Source organism: Magnolia sinica, chromosome 2 (genome assembly GCF_029962835.1).
Source record: "Magnolia sinica isolate HGM2019 chromosome 2, MsV1, whole genome shotgun sequence".
Classification (NCBI taxonomy): domain Eukaryota; kingdom Viridiplantae; phylum Streptophyta; class Magnoliopsida; order Magnoliales; family Magnoliaceae; genus Magnolia; species Magnolia sinica.
In genome coordinates, this window is record NC_080574.1 from 1,629,144 (window position 1) to 1,649,266 (window position 20,123).

The following is a 20,123-nucleotide window of genomic DNA, read 5'->3' on the forward strand; positions in this document are numbered from 1 at the left end:
TATTTGTTATCTAAGAAGGATGCAAAGGCGAGACTTTTGAGATGGATCCTCTTACTCCAAGAATTTAACTTAGAGATAAAAAATAATAAAGGAATAGAAAACGTAATGGTCGATCACCTTCCAGATTGATGTTAGATGATTCCACTGAGGAGATGCATATCCAGGACACTCTCCCTGATGAACAATTATTTGTGATCTCCAAATTACCTTGGTATGCAAATATAGTGAACTATCTTGTAACAGAAAAAATGACATATCATTGAAAATCACAAGATATCAAGTGTTTTAAAAAAGAGGTTAAGAACTTCTTATGGGATGACCCGTATTTATATAAATATGGGACTGATAAGATTTTTAGACATTGTGTCCCAAAGGATGAAGTTCAGAATGTTATTTCCTTCTGTCACATGGAAGCATGTGGTAGCCATCTTTCTGCTAAGAAAACCACTACAAAAATCCTGTAGTGTGGTTTTTACTGGCCCACTATGTTTAAAGACATACATACTTTTTGTGTTGCATGTGATAGATGTCAAAGGTTGGGAAAAATGTCCCGGCATAACAAGATGCCTTTATTCCCAATTTTATCAATGGAGATATTTGATTGTTGGGGTATTGATTTTATGGGCTCATTTCCATCTTCTTTTGGATTTTTTTAAATATTGGTTTGTGTGGACTATGTTTCAAAGTGGCTTGAGGCAGTTCCGAGTAGGACCAATGACAACAAAGTAGTCATACGATTCCTCAAGGAAAATATTTTTTCTAGATTTGGAACTCCAAAGGTCATCATTAGTGATGGCAGGTCTCACTTTTGTAATAGGACATTTGAGGCTTTGATGAAGAAATATAGCATATCAAACAAAAAGTGAGCACTCCATACCACCCACAAACAAGTGGGCAAGCTGAGATTTCTAATCAGGAAATCAAACACATTTTAGAGAAAACTATAAGGTCAGATAGTAAGGATTTGTCCCTCAAACTATCCGACGGTTTATGGGCTTATAGGACTACTTATAAGACCCTGATTGAAATGTCCCCATACAGATTGGTGTATGGGAAGGCTTGTCAATTACCTGTGTAATTGGAACATAAAGCCTATTGGGCAATAAAGAAATTAGACTTTGATATGGACCAAGCAAGTGAACAAAGAAAATTAGAGTTGAATGAGTTAGAGGAGCTGAGGAGAAACTCATATGAAAATTGTAAAATCTACAAAGAGTGGACCAAAGCTTTTCATGACAAAAACATTTTGAGGAAGAATTTTGAACCTTAGCAAAATGTACTATTGTAAATTCTCGTTTCTAATTCTTTCCGGGAAAGTTAAGATCAAGATGGACAGGCCCCTTCATTGTGAAGAATGTTTATACTCATGGAGTTATTGAAATTGAGAATCCACGTAATGGCAATATGTACAAGGTTAATGGTTAGATATTGAAGCCTTATGTAAAAAACTTTCATTTGGGAGATGAGTCCGTCCTTCTTCATGAGCCAGAATATTCAGATTGATGCTCCTAGTCTGACGAAGCATTTATGTAGGAGTTGTATTATATTCAATTTTTTAGTGTCACCTAGCAGGTGAGTTCTTCATGGTAGGTATTATCCACTCTTTCTTTTATTTTTATTGTTCTCTATATTACATTATCATTACATTGGGGACAATGTAAATTTTAGGTTAAGGGTGTGGATAGTCATCCATGTGATTTATTTTTTTTTTATAGGTTTATGAGAAATTTTTTTCAACATTTTCAAAATAATATATACAAGAATGTGAACATGATATTATGCAAATTCCAAAGGTAAATTTAATACTTCGTTTAGGTTAATAGTAGTTAGAAATCTGATAACTGAAAATTATAGACTTGAGTTCAATTATCTAATCAGTAATTTAAAGTGAGTTATAATTTGATATACTGAATCCACAATACACCCTAGCTAACTAAGTGAGGAATATAATATGTAAACTAGAATAACAAATTTTGATTCAAACAAGGTTGAATGAACTAGTACCATTGATATATGCTTAAAAGAGAGAATATTGAAAAAAAATGATGAAAAAAGAAAATTTTATTATAGAGTCTGAATGCAATGATCATAACAATCATGTCAGTAATCCGGAGTAAGGATACCTAAGTATCCATTACTGTTACCATTACAAGTGCGTTACTTAGGTTATGAAGTAAACCCGGTGAGAATCTTCATCTAAGGGTGGTTTATAATAATGAGGATATGATGATAAAAGAAGAAATGTCATGAAAAAAATGAAATAACTAGATATTTTATATTCTTGGAATGATTGAAAGGAGTTAGGATAGGGAACATGCATATTTCTCAAAATTAGACTAGTGTCACGGAGCACTTAAGGATATTGGATTATAACTATTCTAAATTTTGATTAGGTCTCTGAACTCAAGGATGTAATGGATTAGGAAATTGAGATTCTAACTAACTTCAAACTTAGGGTAAGTATTATTTTGTTTTGGAATTCATATGATGAATGAAAGCGTAATTGTATAAATTTCTGGGTGTTGAACTATTTTCATGTTTTTAAATATTTGTGGGTAACATTTTTGAAAACCCTCATGAGAGTATAACTCATCCACTAGGAGAAACCTAGGGGTTTAAAGGCTTATTGTATATGCTAAATGCAATCGAGTTTACCTGCGAAAGTGGTGTAGTTAGAATTTTTTTCGTTTTAATTTTATTTTTAAAATTATTTTTTATTTTTATTTTTATTTTTTTTCGCTTATTTTGCTCGAGACTAGCAAAATGCTGGTTGGGGTTGTGTTAAGACGCAAATATTGCATAACTTTCCTCATTTATATTTTAGTTTTATGAACATGAATCAGCTTAATGTTCTATTTTACTCATGTATATGTTGTAAGGTGAATTTAAGAGCTTGGATTGAAAAGGGGTGCTAAAAGCATGGATTTGATGTTCAAGAATCACCAAAGCAATGGATGGATCTTAGGAGATTAAGATTGAAGAATTCACATGCTAAAGATCCAAGAAAACTAAGTGAGGAATGAAAAGAATCGAAGATTTGAAGCGAAGAATCCTGAAATTGTCCTTAAAAAGTGTATTATGAAGCTCTAAAGTCTATTTTGAAAAACTGCGTAGCGGAAAATCTATTTTAAATACACTGTGCAGCAAAAAGTCTATTTTAAAAAACTGCGTAAATTTGAAGCGGTTTCTAGAGTTTTCCAACTTTATACGAAAATTGGAGTTCCCCACTTATAAATAGGGCTTCCTAGGGCATTCCTAAGCATCATTAAAGGTATCACAAAGCAAGATTTAAGGTTTTTAGAAAGTTTTTAATTTTATTAAAGTTTTATAAGTTATTTTTTTATTTTATATCTTTTCTATTTGCATTTATTTTTTTCTTGTTACTTTTTATTTATGTAATTTAATTATGTTTTTCTAAGTTCCTTCTAGCCAAAGCTAGAAGGGAAGCACATGGGTTTAATAATTTTTTAAACTTTGATGATTGATTGTTTTTAATGATGAGAAGAATGGTATATCCATGTTATCTATTGTTTAGGTTTAGTTTTTTTTTATTCTCTTGTGAGATCCATATGTTTCCATCATATGAGATCCACATTAATGGATAGGCTTACCCTAAATCAATCAGATTTTTCAAATACGAGAGGTTCTCAACCTATTATATTTTTTTTATTTTCATTATCTCATTGATATTGAATTCTTAAAATCACTGGCGCTTGAAAATATATGTCAATGGTGCAAATTCATAATTTTCTAATATTTTATTTCACTTATTAAAATATTTAAGCTGTTTTATTTTCTGATTAGGCTCACTATAATACTCAGATACTAGTTGTATTGTCCAAGTCATTATAATTTTGGAACATTAACGTATATGTGGAATTTTGAAGCTTGGGTGTTATTTTAATTCAATTAAATTATATCCATTCAAAATTTTCAAATTCAAATCATAAGTTTAGTTTTTATTATTCAGTTGGTTTTGCATTTGAGTTTTTCCTTCTCGCAATTTATATCCATGTGGGATCGACCCTGTATTCACAGGATATTACTTACGAACCTTTACACTTAGAGGTAAATGATCAGTATAATCCACCTAACCACTTAAATTAGGCGTGGATAGGCCACGCACATTCAAGCTGGACCCGACTGAATTTACTCGGTACGGTGAGAGTGAACTTCGTAGCTCAATAGGCAATCCGATTTAGGCTTTCAATATTTATGGCAGTGGAATCTTGGATGGATTAAATATTATTTATAAATAAATGGTACTGGGCCCATGCAAGAAAAGGGAACTCCTATGATGACGGTAATTTTTGTCACGTGGTGCAGATTCCTGCAACCAAAACTCCCTGGCATGGGGAGAAGGGGGTGCGGCTTCAGTGGATCCCTGGATAGTGGGGGCCACCATGACGTATGTTACTTAAATCCACGCTGTCCAGCAGTTTCAAAAGCTCATTTTAGGGCATCATCCCAAAAACAAAGTAGATCCAAACCTTAGATGGACCACACCACAGGATACGTTGGTGATTGAATACCCACCATTAAAAACTTCTTAGGGCCACCTGAACGTTTATTTCCCATCGAACCTGTTGATAAGGTCATAAAGACGTGGATGAAGGGATCGCACAAATAAGCTTCTGATGGTTAAGCACCACTGTTTTCAGTGGTGTGTTCTACTTTATTTCTGGGATCATGTAGCTACTGAAGTGACGTCACCAAGTTCCGTGGGCCCCACCATTATGTATGTTTTGTATCCACGCCTTCCATCCATTTGTAGAGATCAATTTAGGGCAATATCCAAAAATATGATTTGAATCCAAAGCTCCAGTGGACCCCAACACAGAAAACAGTGGGGACAGTGACGTCCACCATTAAAAACTTCTGAAGGCCACAAAAGCTTTAGATCAAAGCTGATATTTGTGTTTTTACTTTTTTCCATGTCTTTTTGAACTTTTGAACAGGTTGGATTTGAAATAAACATCACAGTGGGCCTTAGGATAGTTTCAACGGTGGGAATCACTCTCCCCACTGTTTTTTGTGGTGGGGTCTCCAACAGATTTTTATCTAATTCATTCTTTGGCTCATGCCCTAAAATGATATCTAAAAGTGGATGGACGGTGTGGATACAACACATACATCATAGTGGGGCCCATAGAACTTAGTGACGTCACTCCGTTAGCGGACTCGCTACTCAACCTGTCAGTACCTAATCCGCGTCCCCTCGGGGCGGGGAGCGGATTGGCCGGGGTGCAAAGTTTCATCGTTGAGTGACGAATGAGAAATTCATGGAAAATTGCAATCCCCACCACGTAATAGTGCACCTACACGTCTTCATCCACGTTGTTTTTCGACCGGAAGGCTTATAGGCAACTATCGAGACTTTGGGCTATCCGGACACATATACTCCGCGAGAGGATTGGCTGGGGTAAGTTTTGTGGGCCCAATATGAAGTACATGTTATATCCAAACCGTCTGCCTATTTTTTCAAACCATTCTAAGGGTTGAGTTCAAAAATAAGATAGATCCAGATATCAAGTTGACCACATTGAATAAAATTGTGAGAGATTGAACGTCTATCATTGAAGCTTTCTCGGAGGTTACAGAAGTTTTGTATGTGTTATATTTGTTTTCACTTCATCCATGTTTGTGTCACTTTATGAACAAATTAGATGGAGAAAAAATTATGGTGGGCCCTACAAATATTTTAACGGTGGAAATTATTATCTCTACTGCTATGTGTGATGTGGTCCACTTGAGCTTTGGATATGATTCATTTTTTCAGCACATGCCCAAAAATGATTTCATGAAATGGATGGAAGGTGTAGATATGATAAATGAACTTTGAACTTTTTTCCATAATTTGTACCGTTGGACTCAAGTACTGCCAGGCTCTTCTACATGCGGTGCAGAAGCTAATCCGATTTCGCTCGATGGATCCCGGGATCCAACGAAGCCACGCCCGGGAGAACTCACAAGTTACAGATAATGTACCACAGCTTGAGGTACCTGCCATCTTTTAGGCCAGAGTGCCACTTGTAAAGGAAATCAGTACCGTGGAAAAGGTAGGCTAGCCACAATGAAAATCACGCGGGACAAAATCAGGCCGTTCGGTTCATCAGGTGGGCGACACTTTGAAATAAATCGACAGACGTGGGGCGGCTGACTCAACATACACTTGTGGCCCACTTAGTTAGTGGATCAGTCTGATTCCCGAGAAGAATGATTTTCATATTGGAGCCTACCATTTTAGTGATACTGATGTCAAATAAAAGTAGAGAGAGAGAGAGAGAGAGAGAGAGAGAGAGAGAGAGATTTTTCATTATAAGTAGCCCGCTCCTGCATTGCAGTTTGCAAATACAATTTTGTCCTTGAGAGAGAGAGAGAGAGAGTTTTCATTTTGAGAATGGCTTCGATGAACAGAAACCAGATCCATGACATCTCACAAGATGGAAATTCATCCGAAAATCCAAAGCTCGGATACATCTTGAGACTCTACCAGCAGCATTACCCACCTAGCTTTCCCAAAAAGGTTTTCCTTTTCTCTTTTGGCCATCTTCTTATCTCTCCAACATTTCCCACTTCTTCTCTTTTCTTTCTATTTATATGTTAGTTTGGTTTTATGAGTTTCTTTTCTTTTGCATTGAATGCAACTTTTTTCTTTCTTGAGACACGTTTGGTTGCACCAAATATCTATTAAGAGATGCCATAGAGATGTCTGCAAAGCAACAAGCGTCAGAACGGAGATAGTCTAAGCGCACCTCACGATTTAGAAGAAGAGAACGAAGACCGTTAAAATTCGCCAACTCATCAAGAACTGATATTTGGTGCAACCAAACACACCCTAATTAAAGAGTTTGAAATTTTGTAATTAGATAGAATGATTTGTTAGTTTGCATCAAGGGTCTTCTTTCTTTCATCAAGGAATTGCAATCTTCTAATTACTATATATCATTGTTTTATTTGACTTTCCTTTCTTTTTAGAAATGATCCGGTGTGAGGAAGATTATTTTCTTATTTTCCACTCTATACAGAAATTAAATACATGATCTGAGCTGTTCATCTATTGGTCCTTACTATAGATCAACGCCAACTCAAAAACACTGATCAGGATTTCCTAAGCATTATAATGGAGGAATGTTACTCATCTGATTTATATCAGAACGATCCAATTTACTGGGTTTTTTTTTTTGGGGTACAGACAATCCTGGTTAGGTCCATCAGATGAACGTATCTGATCTCATGCACGTGTAGGTGAATTTGGCTCATGTACTTTTTTTTTTTTTTTGCAGATTATTGCAGAGATAATAGCAACGTTTTTACTGGTATTTGTGACTTGTGGTTCGGCTGCATTGAATTTAAACAACGAACAATCAATTCCAAAGCCGGGACCATCGATTGCAGGTGGGCTTATTGTGACGGTCATGATTTACGCAGTGGGCCACATCTCGGGTGCGCACATGAATCCTGCGGTTACGTTTGCCTTTGCCGCTATCCGGCACTTCCCTTGGAAACAGGTACGCGTCTATCCGTATTCATGAGGAAGTATCACATCATGTACTTAGATTGTAATTAAGTCCTCACCGTCCAAATCGCTGATAGACTTTGGATGGAACATAACAATGAAAAGATAATCGTTGGTATCTGATTCTGCCTTTGGAATTAGGACCACTTATTATTTAAGTTTTAACCATCCATTTTATAGCCATCAATTGGACGGTTAGGTTTGCTCAATTAATCTCCTTTTAGAGGTTTGCCTCATCCACAGTGTGTCCCACAATTTGGATGGTCTGGATATCCATGATGAATGCCCGATATGTAAAGGATGAGTCACCGCCATTCACCACTTTCAAAATAGTGGTGCACGATACGTCGTTTCAACACGGAGGTCTTGGCATCGATTCCCAGAGGGGTTGATAACAATCAAGTGTGATCTGACAGTGGGTATACTAACAAGCTTTAAAAAAAAAAAAAAAAAAAAAAAAAAATCTGTACAGCACGCGTGGGTTTCCATTTCAGGAAAGTAGGGCCCATTTTTCTGTAATCAAGACCATTGGTCATTCGTCTCCCACCATGGATAGACTATGGATCTAATTAACTTTGTTAATATATTTTTAAACTATTAATTCCTGGACCAGGGTTGGACGGTTAAGAACGCAAATGCAAAAACAACGTGAGAAAGTCCTGATATTGGGTTTTTTTTTTCTGAAAAGTAGAAGCATTAGTCGGAATGGAATGAATCACCCAACCATGGCCCCACTTGCTACAAGTGAAGTTGTGCGTACATTTGCTAAGATGCCGTCGGACTGATCTCTGCCCAACTCCGATTGACCTGAGAATCTTCGGGTCCTGCCACAAGTGCCTCGAATATGATGGTTGTGCATGCTGTAATTATTGGATATTTTGGTCGTAATCCTGGAAGCGGATTGCGTAGTGAGTAACTCACCTCGCTTAGCGTACTGAGTAAACCCTGTGAGGTCCACCATCATCCATGTATTTTATCCGCTCCGTCCATCAATTTTACCAGATATTTTTATACCTTGAGCCAAAAAATGAAGCATATCTAATGTTCCAATGGACCACACCATAGGAAACAGTTGAATTGAACTTATAGCATTGAAAATTTCTTAGGGGCTACAGAAGTCTTGGATCAAACTTATATTTGTGTTTTCCTTTCATCTATGTCTGTATGATCTTATTAACAGGTTAGATGACAAATAAACATCACTTTTGGGCCTAGCATGGTTTCAATCGGTGGAAATCATTATCCCCATTGTTTCCTGTGATGTGATCCACTTGATCTTTAGATATTCTTCAATTTTGGGCTCAACCACTTAAATTAGATGGAAAACCAGATAGACGAAGTGGATAGACCACGTATATTGAAGGTGGGCCCAACTGAGTTTACTCAATACAATAAAAGCCTACTGAGTAACCCAGCACGTAATCCGTTTTCAAGAATATTATCACACTCCCCACACCCTGATCGATAGCTCAAGTGGTAGACTGAGTGAAAGATACTGCGTTAGTGCATTGGTGACTCACACGGCACGGAAGGAGACTTTCGGCACACGTGTTGGCATAGCATACGTGCCAAGTTTAGGTCTTTTATCGTTAGTCGATTAGGTGAGAGCCCTGGATCGACCGAGGTGGGTGGACCCTGACTGTTGGCCCACTGTGATGTATGTGACTACATCCACGGTACGTTTGCATCGAAAGCTCATTTTAGGGTAGATCCAAATCTCAGGTGGACTATAATACAGAAAACCGTGGTAATCAGCTATTAAGAACTTTTCGTTGGCCATAGAAGCTTTGGATAAAGCTGATATTTGTATGGTCCCTTCATCCAGATCTTTGTGACCTTCTCAACAGGTTGTTGGATGGCAAATAAACATTTCAGTGGCCCCATGAAGTTTTTAATGGTAGGGATTCAATCACTACTGTTTCCTGTGGCATGGTCGGCATAAGATTTGGATCTACTTCATTTTTCAGATCATACCCTAAAATGAGCTTTCAAAACGGTTGTACAGTGTGGATTTAAGTCACATGCATCACAGTAGGCTCCACAGGGGTCCCACACACCTTCGTAGATCCGGTGTCTTACCTAATCTGCTCGCTTCAAGTACGGTGCACTCTAACTATGCACTGAGACCCGAAACAAGGCAAGGCACAATACACGTGTGCAATATATATATATCGGCCATCTGCTTTTATTTTATCCGTGCCACGGAAAGCTAGATGGCATGATGTTTGTGAGAAATCAACCCGTTCATCCATTTTCCATATAATGTTAAGGCATGGACCTATAAATGATTTGCATGGAAGGACAAAGTGAGTAGGCAAATGCCTTTCATTGAAACATCCGTGGATCCACAGTGATGTGTATCTGTCATTCATACTTGGGACGAACTAAAAACACAGAAATATTAGCCTCACCCAAAATTTATGTGGCCTCATGAATGTTTCATCGGTCAAACATTCAATCTTCATTACTTCCTGTTGTGGACCCGACTTAAATTTTGGATCTGCCTCATGTTTGGATCATGCCCTCATATCTGGAAAAAAAACGGATGAACGGTGTGGATTTTTCACAAACATCATAGTGATCCCCACCTAGCTTCCTGTTGCAGGAAGTTCTTGAGAAAGTCTTTGGCAAGCGATCCGCATCTTTCCTTTTACAACTCTGGGCTAGTGCATGCTCAACAATACACCTGCACTGATCAATGGCATGGATCTCATACACGTGGGTCATATTGGCATGCTTGGCGTGAAGCTCCTTCCATCTCAGTCAAGCGAGCACGCTTCTTTGCCCTCCCGTCGGCACAATCACAATCATCATAATGTAAATAGATAGTTAGATGAGACCATATATACCCGGGTCCTATTTAATTAATGGTACCAACAATATAATTTATGGGTGAATATGCCGCCATCATACTAACCAATCTTTAGTCTTTACAAGGATGGGCCGATGGTCGAGTGTTTCTATCCATTCAATCTGAGATTTTATTCGACATCCACATAAGGCATGGTTGCATAGACATTGTTATAAATTTGTGGCTGGCACGATTTATAGGTTGTGGCACATCCAACAGCTGGCCTCACTATCTAAATCAAACGTTGATCCAGCGGTTTTATTAAAGTGTATTTGTGTCATTTATAAAAGATGATTGAAAATAAGAAAAGGAAGATTAGATCCTAACAATCCATTATATGTCAACACGCCTTTTCAGCGGCGGTTCGCTCGACCAGTGTCTGACCCAATCCCAAGTCCGGTCCGTGTTCCCAAATGCATGGGATGAATCACGTGGTAGGCACGTCCCTTGTACCTAACTCTAGTTACCTAACTCTAGTTAGGCTAGCCTTTTCATTTTATTAACTTCACCACGAAAAGTATCTACAGAATCTTTACCAAGCCGAAAACTATAAAATATAGAATAAAAAATAAGATGGATCACCATGATTTCTCATCCTCCTAGATATCACCACAGCCGTCCAATTCATTATTTAGTGTGCTTGGGCTAACATTGGGTGGGCCGTGTGTCCGGGCATGGGATCGGCAGATAAAAACGTCTGTCCCTCGCTAGTTGGATATGACCATGTTGTATGTTGTAAGTGGGCCATACAGTTATAGGCTTATAGCTGCCAACCTTTAGGTTGATTTCTGCAATCTCAACTTTTATTTAAAGAGGTGCGCTCCAGTGGTACCGGGAAGATGTGGGTCCGTCATTCATGTGCTACTCTAAGGCTACCCCAAGAACCTGAAAATCAGCTGTATCCAAAACTTTGGTTGGCACAGCAAGGGGAACAAGGTGGGAGAGAATCCCCACCCTTGATTCTGATCGGGGCCCACGGTGGATTGCTGAATATCTTCATATCTGTTCTGACCCTTCATGCAGGAAAGATGAAGCGTTTGGATGGCCTGGATTTTGTATACACACCATGGTAGGCCTCACTGAAATCAATGGTGAGCATCTGATGTAGAATGGGTCGTGGACAGTTTCATGGCCAAGATCGATCAAAAAAGGCCTGGTTGATGACCAAAGTGATCCAAACCACCAGCCCTTAAATCAGGCGTATCTCGCAAACCCAAGCCCAAGTTGCGTAAACCAAATCAGACCGTCTATAAATAGTAAGTTTATTATTCATAGCAAGTTGCGAATTCTGATAGTTTGATCCTTGGGATTCGAATCCCTGTGAGAGAGGTTAGGTAGCTTCTATACAGTTATCCCCGTGAGAAAGACTCTGCTAGAACTCACGTCCTTCCCTGCCTCAGCATCCCATCTCAACCTGTGACCTGTGCTGTGGCCCACCTGAGTTTCAGTTTGAGCGATTTATTTTTTTTGGGTTTCACCATACACATCGCAGGTGTCGAAACGTATGGTATGGTAATGACCATACGTTTGTACACATGTGACCGTTCCCCATTGTACGAGTTCTGGACACAGACGTACTGGCCCATCAATCAGGCAGGCCACATCATCGAAACCAACGGATATCAATGGTCTAAATCAGTACCGGGTGATTTTGGTGGTGGGCCCCAAAGGGACCGGACATTTCACGAGTGCCACACATGGGTACGGAGAAATAAATGCTGATTAATTTTCTTTCATTTGTGGCAGGTACCTTTCTATATGATCGCTCAGATATCAGGATCATTGATTGCATCGTTTATACTTCGCGAGCTGCTGGAACCCATAAGGGATTTGGGGACCACAACTCCTTCTGGAACAGATGCTCAAGCACTGGTGATGGAGATAGTCGTAACGTTTAACATGATGTTTGTCACGTGTGCAGTTGCGACCGATACCAAAGCCGTAATTTCCTTAAACTCTAAGGGCTTGTTTAGTCTTTCCATAGTTTAAAAACACCTAGTTGAGTCGAGTTTCTCGATAACTTATCCGAGTTTTTCTGACTACTATTAAATATTTATAAATATAAATAATATACAAATCATGCTCAGTTGTGCCCAGTCAAATCTGAGTTATTCCGAGTATTTTCGAGCTTATTTAAGAGTTTTTTCGAGTTTCGACCAAGTCATGAGCAGATGAGCTTTCTAGAGTTTTCTCGAGCTCTGACCAAGTCATGACCAGATCGAGTTTTCGTGAATTCTGGTCCAGTGGCGTAGAGTTTTTAGACCACGAGTCTTTCTACCTAACATATAAAAAATTTCAATTTTTAATTTTTGATATTGCATGACTATATTCTATGTTTTACTCGTTTGAAAACAGGTGGGTGAGCTTGCAGGGATCGCCGTTGGTTCTGCAGTTTGCATAACTTCGCTCTTCGCCGGGTAAGCCCAACTAATAGAGTGACTTTTTTCTCTTAAATAACAAAAATTCCCTTCACCTAACCCAACCCATTACCCATTACTCCATGACACGACTCAACCCAATTAAAAATAATCAACCCCGACCGCAATCTTAGCCGCCGTATTTAATTGTAAATGGATCAGACTCGACCTGACCTGACCTGCCAGGCATGACCCAACCCAGGCTTAAGAATGAAGTATCAGGCTAAAGGTATACTTATCCCACGTATGCATACATCTTATGTATGTGTACCCTTATCTTTTATTAGCTTGCCCTTGTTTTTGGGCTGGTCTGGCTGGGTCGTCCAACCCAGTCCCTCCATAACCTATATGGTCAGGGCAGGTTAGGTTAACCCATCTACTTTAAGAGACCACATTTCTAACACGAGCCTAACCCAGTACCTATTTAGTGTGGCCAGAACTTTCCTCATTAGTGGGTTGGACCAATTGACCCACATGCCAAACCAACCTACTGTCACCCCATTTATGAGTTTCCCGAACGGTATGTCTGATATTAGGCATGAAAATGGTCAGGATGGGTTTATCACAAAACTCATTTAATTGGTTTGCGTTTTAATCGTCTCAAAGTTGACCCAGCCTACCTCAAACCCAGTTGGATGGTTTCGAACCACCCAAAAATAGACCTGACCTCATTCCCATCTTGTCACAATCTGTACCCAATCCTTAACATTTTAGGTAATCAGGACCATCTCTATCTAGGGCAGTCAATGGTTCTGGTTAACGTTGGGTCCTACAGTACCTTCATCCAAGCTAACCAAGTTTGAGTTGGGTCTTATAGTACCCATATCCAAGCTAGGTTTGGGCATTGCTGGGCTAGGTCAAGTTCCTGAAGATTTCGACCCAGACCCATTTGGGTCTGGTTACCAGTCAGGTATTATGAGTTAGGTTCCAGAAAAATAAAGAGTATTTATGTGGTCACACCCATCCGATGGAAGTATTAGATCACACACGTGTGTCACTCTGAAATATGCATTGCGTTTAAACGGGCTCTCTTACATGTGTGCGGCTAAGCTTTTTTTCCTATTGCTAGAAAAATATATATATATATATTAAATAAATGTCTTGTTACTTTTAAAACTAATTGGACGTAGGTAGAGTTGACTAGACCCAACTTGACCCAACCTAAATCAGGGCCATCAAGTAGACCCGACTCAAACCTGAATAGACACAACTTTTAACAGGTCCAAAGGGTAAGACCATATCTGACCCACTTTCTTAAATGGGAACTGGACTCATGTGGGCTGGTCCACCAGGTACTGAGGATCCAGGTACCCATTGACAGCCCCACTATAGGTGGGACCAAGAGAATATACAATACCGTTTGGTCTTTCAATTGGTTACTGGTAGGGCCCATTTTTCAGTAATCCAAAATTGGGATATTTTGGATCCATTTATGAGCCATCCACGCCCTAAAAACAATGGTTCCCATGAAGACCAAATATTCTCTATCTAGGATCTTCAATTCTTGTTGATTTTTAGTGCATGGTAGGCAGAATATTAGGAAAGATTTGATTTTCCATTTTTATATATATTTCTTTTCCTTTTTATATCTAGATTTGGCCAAGATATGATTTCATTAGATTAATCATAATCTAATGAAGTCATATCCTAATCAAATCTAAACATAAAATGAAAAAAATACATATAGAATTATATCTTTCCTAATACAGAAAGTCCCATCACATCCACATTTCAGTAACTGAAACATCGCCCGTTTGTAGAGATAAAAAGCTAGAACGCACTGAAAAATATCTTGCCTAGGTATTTAAAATTGGTTCACGGTACCACCACTTGTGGTAGCACTGAGCAATTGCCGGGCCGACGCTACGTATTCATCTAATCATCTCCGTACATCGTGTTAACCCCCTCATGTTCACTTTAGATCAGAAAAATCAAGTTGATCCAAGCCTGAAGTGGGCCAAAACCTAGGAAACCTCCGAATAATGCCTAAAACCTCCAAATTCACATGCTATGGCCCATATAGCCTGGTCGAAGGACAACCCCGAAGATAATGGATAAGGTCAGGTTCCTCTTGTTGGGAGCGTTGCACAAAAATCTTAGAATCTCGCCTCCCAAAAACACCAAAATTATAAGATATAATAAAGCAATGAAATAAATCAAAGCATAAACCAGATGACACAAGGGATTTTACATGAAAAACCTTCAAAGAGGTAAAAACCACGAGACTTCGTCAAAAGCAACAATTCACTATGAAGTAGAACGTTACAACCGATCACAAGCACACACCACTTAGATCAAACCTTCTTCACTCACATAGGAGTGGATGAACAATAAGATAATAACGAAAACCGAGAAAACTCACCGATCACGAGGACGTAGAAGCGCTGAGACGTCGACTGCGCAGTAGATCACCTTTAGGAGCAGAATCTTCCCTTCCACAAGCTTCCTCTCTCTCTTCCTCTTTTTTTTTTTCTCTCTCACCTTGGACGTGAAATAGAAAGTCTTAGCATGCCTTAAAATAGCTCTAGGGACTCTTATTTATAGTTTAGGAAACTCCTTTCCACACCTCTGCGAAAACCGCTTCAAATTTACATAGTCCACACAAGATCCGGATTGAATCTACGTAACCCTTGACTAGTCGAGCCGGGTTCTCGACTGGTCGAGCACCAAAAAAAATCAAGCCGCTGGACTTCGAGTCAAGCGGCCCACTCGACCGGTCGAGCGGCTCGGTAAAAGACATCTGTTTTACAAGGGGATGCACTACCTCTCCTCTGAACTGAGGAGGAAAACCCCTTCACCTCTTACTGCAAACCTGACATAAATCTGACCCGAACCAGCTTATCTCTGAATTGGACCCAACCAACCCCCATGTCCAAATGTGGATATTAACAAGTTGGATTTGGTGCCAGACTCCATATGCAATTATCAGGTGGCACGTTTTCTGAAATTTAGATTGGTCGTGGTCATCAGATGGGCCACGTGTATAAATAAGTGGATGATGGAAAAAAAAAAAAACATGATCCATAGTCAACATACCGGGTGGCCCACCTGGTAATTCGACCAGCTTGATATTTGGTCCACCCAAAGGGCATGGTGGGTCTCCTGGATCTCGAACACACATATTAGCACATGCCATAAATGAAACCAATTTCTCTAGAAGAAGCAACTCAAATAAATCAAATAAATGACCACACAATTTAAGGGTTCTTAGGTTGCACCAAACATCATGAAATTTCATGATTAATAAATTTTTGTAATATTTGGTGCAACCAAACACATCCTAGAATAAGAAAAATTATGAATATTTGGAAACATGATGATTAATCCGGAATCGAGTCATCTTAGGCCAATCTCAGGAGGATCGATGAACCCGGCAAGGACTTTAGGCCCAGCAATTGCAAGCAGGATATACCATGGGATATGGGTGTACATTGTGGGTCCCGTCATAGGGACGTCGCTCGGGGCGTGGTCCTACCATCTAATACGTGTGCCGGAAAAGCATCTGCACGCAATCCCAACACGATCATCTGCACGCAATGTCCGTCGTGTACGGAGCAGCGAAACACCAGTTGCCGATATGGACTTTTCCGATGGCCCATGATTTCAGAACGCTAAGCTATGAGCCTGTAATTTTCCTAATGCTTGATGAGTTTGTGTGTAAGTTACTTTGTTTACAGAAGTAGCTCTCTCTTTCTCTCTCTCAAGTGGGCCCCATGCTCTCTTTTTTATTGGTGTCTAGGATGGGCCACATCTTTGTGATTTGCACTAATGTGTGGCTGTAGATTGGGTGGGCCCCACTCATACTGACATGGGCTAAGAGCTAAGCAAAAGTCCAGTCGGACGGTCGTGGGCTTCAAAGCTAAGTATAAAGATGGATGGACAACTTGTCATTCTATCTTATCTTTCTTACCAACATACCACCTTGTGTAGAACATCCGTGCCATGAAAACAGTAGCCCCATCATGAAGATCACTCATCTCAAAAATCAAGCTGATCCGCTCATTAGATGGGCCATGCCTGTTTGTTGATTTAGACTGTCTGTTAACCATTAATTCCTGACTGATGTCTGGACTGGCCTGATTTTTGTGCTAAGTAATCTTCATCAAAACCTACCAGATCTACAAATGTCCTACACAAGTGGTTTGCTAACGGGAAAGATATGCCTGCATTGTAAGTTAGTGCACGTGTAGGTAATCAGTTCTCCCCATAAATAAAATTGGGCCTGGTTTGATTTACATAGATTTGAAAGGTCAGACTAGCCCAATATTCAAGATTTTATTTGCCTGGGCCCATTTACACCAGTACATAGAAGTGTAAATGCCAACCTGGCCCACTACGGGCCTACTTGCAAGGGCGACGGATCCAAATGAAGACATTATGACGTGCAATCAAGTTACATATTTTCTATAGCTTTTCAAATTGACTGAGATTATTTATATCTTTGATTATTACACCACATGATTAACGTTAGAATTTTCAAACTGCTTACATGCTGTGGATGGAGACAACCGAAACCCACATTCGAATCTTTCACCCGTTTGATCGCTGAGCTATCTTCCTTCGATACGGACCAGTCTCTTTGACCATCTTTTCAGGACACACCCATGGGATTTTATTTTATTTTGAAGTTGAGCCCAAGAGAATAGGCAACCCGGATGCAACGGGACAGGTCAATCAACGGGACCTGCTTTTGATCTGAGTGGGGCCAGGCTAAATGGCCACTAGGTCAGGCTCAGGTTTATGTAAATGGTTTGGGCCCGGGTTGACCAACTCAATCTACCCATCCATTGGGTTCCAGTCCTTGCCTCAGTGGTAGACTCCAAGGAGTTTCGACACTAGGTCTTGGGTTCGAAACCCATATGTGGTGAAATCCTACTACCGCGTGTGTCAGGTGCGTGTCAGGTGCGTGTGTTAAGAAAAATAAAATAAAATCTAACCCATCTCTGCAGCTTATCAATGAGCTGGGCAAGATCACCCGGCATTTCTCAACTCCAATTGACAGTAAATATAAGAAACATTACATATGATGTGTTGATGCAGAAATTCTATTAACTCTTATTGAACTGTTGACTACTTGTAACAACAACAACAGCAACCACAAAAAAAAAAAAGGACAAAGAAGACCTTGGCTATAGCAGGGTGGACCCCCTCGAATGCCTAAGTCAGAATTCTTGAGTGATGTAACTGGTGTGTACCTTTCACTGTAGATGGAGTCTCTATTTATAGGCCTAAAATCGATTATGTGGATAAAAACACTCCTCAAATCATCGGTGTGCATTTTTTGAAACTGTTTCCCAAGATCCTTGGGAATGATTTTTAGTGATAAGGTTAAGTGGTTGTGACTTGAAAACATAAGGAATTGATGTCCAAGATCGACCATCCGAACTGGCATCAAGATCTAAAGTTTCAGCCCTTATGGGCCTAAAGAGTCCAACAACTTGATACATACATGGACCTATTAACATCCAACTACGGTGGGCCTGAAAAATAAGCATTAATTAAGCCCAAAATTAGGGGATTCTAAGCATGATTTTATTACTTTTAAGTACTCATAATGTGGTGGTCCCCACTTCTCAAAAATTCAGCCCGAAGGCCAAGCATAATTATAACACATTGCTGGATTTTTAACCGAACAGGTTTATATGCCTGTTAGAGCCCAGAAAATGATCCATTCGATTAGGACATCAGTCCAAGTAGTCCAGCGTTCAAGTCAAAGGGCCCCATAACATAAGATTACATCACATTAATTGGGGAAAAAGGTGGGCCACACTTCTGGACTAAGGTCCAGCAGTAGTCCACATCGGGCGTCCCGATGGGCTGGACTCCCAACCCATGTGCTAGCAAAAAGGCAGCCCCCACCCTATGTACTCCACACCCGGATGAACCATACTTAAGTGAGTCACACAAAGAAAGGCCAAAGGGATAAAACACACATCAAGGTGGGCCACAAAATGGGGTGGATGGCCAGCCCATGCTGGACGCCCCAGCCTTGAGCGTCCAGCCCTTGCCAAAATTTCCTCGGTGATTCATTGGACCCAAAATTGGGTAGGTGGGTCCTACCAGGGGTGGGCCACGTTCAGTTAAAATTTCAGATTTTTCTGAGTTAGGATAGTATTTTTGTGAATTAAAAGAAAACAGATTGTCCAAAAATCTGGTTAGTGCAGAATTATGACTAACCCTATTTTGAGCACCCAATAGGGTAGGCCCAAGATCTCCAAAAATTAGAAAAAATTGATTTTAACATCCCCACATATGTATACTATAAGATAGGGTGTACAAAAGTGGCCCACCAATGCAAAAATTGTTTTATAATTTAAGACTTCCAAACTGACATGTTGCTAGACAGTCCAGAAAATCTGGACTGTCCATCCCACTTGGGCCACTCCTCTGGGACCGCAATCATGTCAGATGGAGCTGAAATTTGTGGGACATGTAGGTGGGGTCCCCACCTTTAAGAAAAGTATATTTGAGGGGTAGGAAAGGTCCCCCAATCAATCCCAAAATCTGGTCCAAAAACAACCAGAAACTATATAGAGGATTTCTGGACAACAATATACACATGGAATGATCTAAGCATATAAGTCAAATAAAAAGGAGATTACCTCATAAAATTGGTGTTATGGTCCACCTTAATGGGCCCCACAAATATCCAGGCCATATCCCCACCCCAAAATCCGTTGCATGCATCAAATGTGGGGCAAAAGGAGCACCAACGTCCCTGGTGTGAACTGCACTAGGCATCCATTATGTTTGGATGGTCTGGATATTGCAAGGCCTCTAAGTAAGTCATACCTCAGAGATCAGATAATGAGGATGGGGAAAAGAAAAAAAGGAAAGAAAAAAATCAAGATCCAGCCACAAGAGAGGGTCTCCGCCACTATTGAGGCCCTCTCTTTATCACAAACATTACACCTTCCACTATATTTATTTACAAGTAGCATCATAGACATGCATGTAATAAGACTTCAAATCTAAGGTGGGGATGTCATCCCCACCAAGGTCTAGGGTTTAGATGACCCCTCAAGAACATGGATTAAAAAAAAAAGGCCATGATGGGGTCCATGGAGAATAGCCTCCTCTATGGAACATGCATGCAAGATGGTTAGCCATAGGCCTCATCCATGGATACTTGGGGACCTCTACCATCATTTGGTGGGCCCCACCAGCTCCTCAAGGTAGGAATGAAAAGATCCAAGAAGGAAGAAAAGAAATCCTAAACTGAAACACCCACCTCAAAAGTTATTCACCCACCTCAAGCTTCCAAGATCTAAGGTTGAGATTGAAGTTGGATGGTTAGATGAGGGGATTTTAGAGGGAAAAGGGGCTGGAGAATGGG

At 39.9% G+C, this 20,123-nt stretch overlaps 1 protein-coding gene across 1 annotated transcript; it reads left to right on the forward strand.

Moving 5' to 3' along the window:
• Nucleotides 1–6,402: 6,402 nt before the first annotated feature.
• Nucleotides 6,403–16,485, forward strand: LOC131231412 (aquaporin NIP2-1-like). Its single transcript, XM_058227586.1, has 5 exons — nucleotides 6,403–6,526; nucleotides 7,287–7,511; nucleotides 12,117–12,311; nucleotides 12,726–12,787; nucleotides 16,133–16,485. Exons 1-5 carry the CDS (start codon nucleotides 6,410–6,412, stop codon nucleotides 16,386–16,388), a joined length of 855 nt encoding a protein of 284 aa, XP_058083569.1. The 5' UTR covers nucleotides 6,403–6,409; the 3' UTR covers nucleotides 16,389–16,485.
• The last annotated feature ends 3,638 nt before the right edge of the window (nucleotides 16,486–20,123 follow it).

What these genes read in the sequence shown, in the direction of transcription:
- LOC131231412 (XM_058227586.1), top strand. Translation starts at nt 6,410, where the DNA reads ATGAACAGAAACCAGATCCATGACATCTCACAAGATGGAAATTCATCC. An exon ending in GGCACTTCCCTTGGAAACAG is followed by an intron (nt 7,512 to 12,116) that starts GTACGCGTCTAT and finishes CATTTGTGGCAG; the next exon opens with GTACCTTTCTATATGATCGC. An exon ending in TTGCGACCGATACCAAAGCC is followed by an intron (nt 12,312 to 12,725) that starts GTAATTTCCTTA and finishes GTTTGAAAACAG; the next exon opens with GTGGGTGAGCTTGCAGGGAT.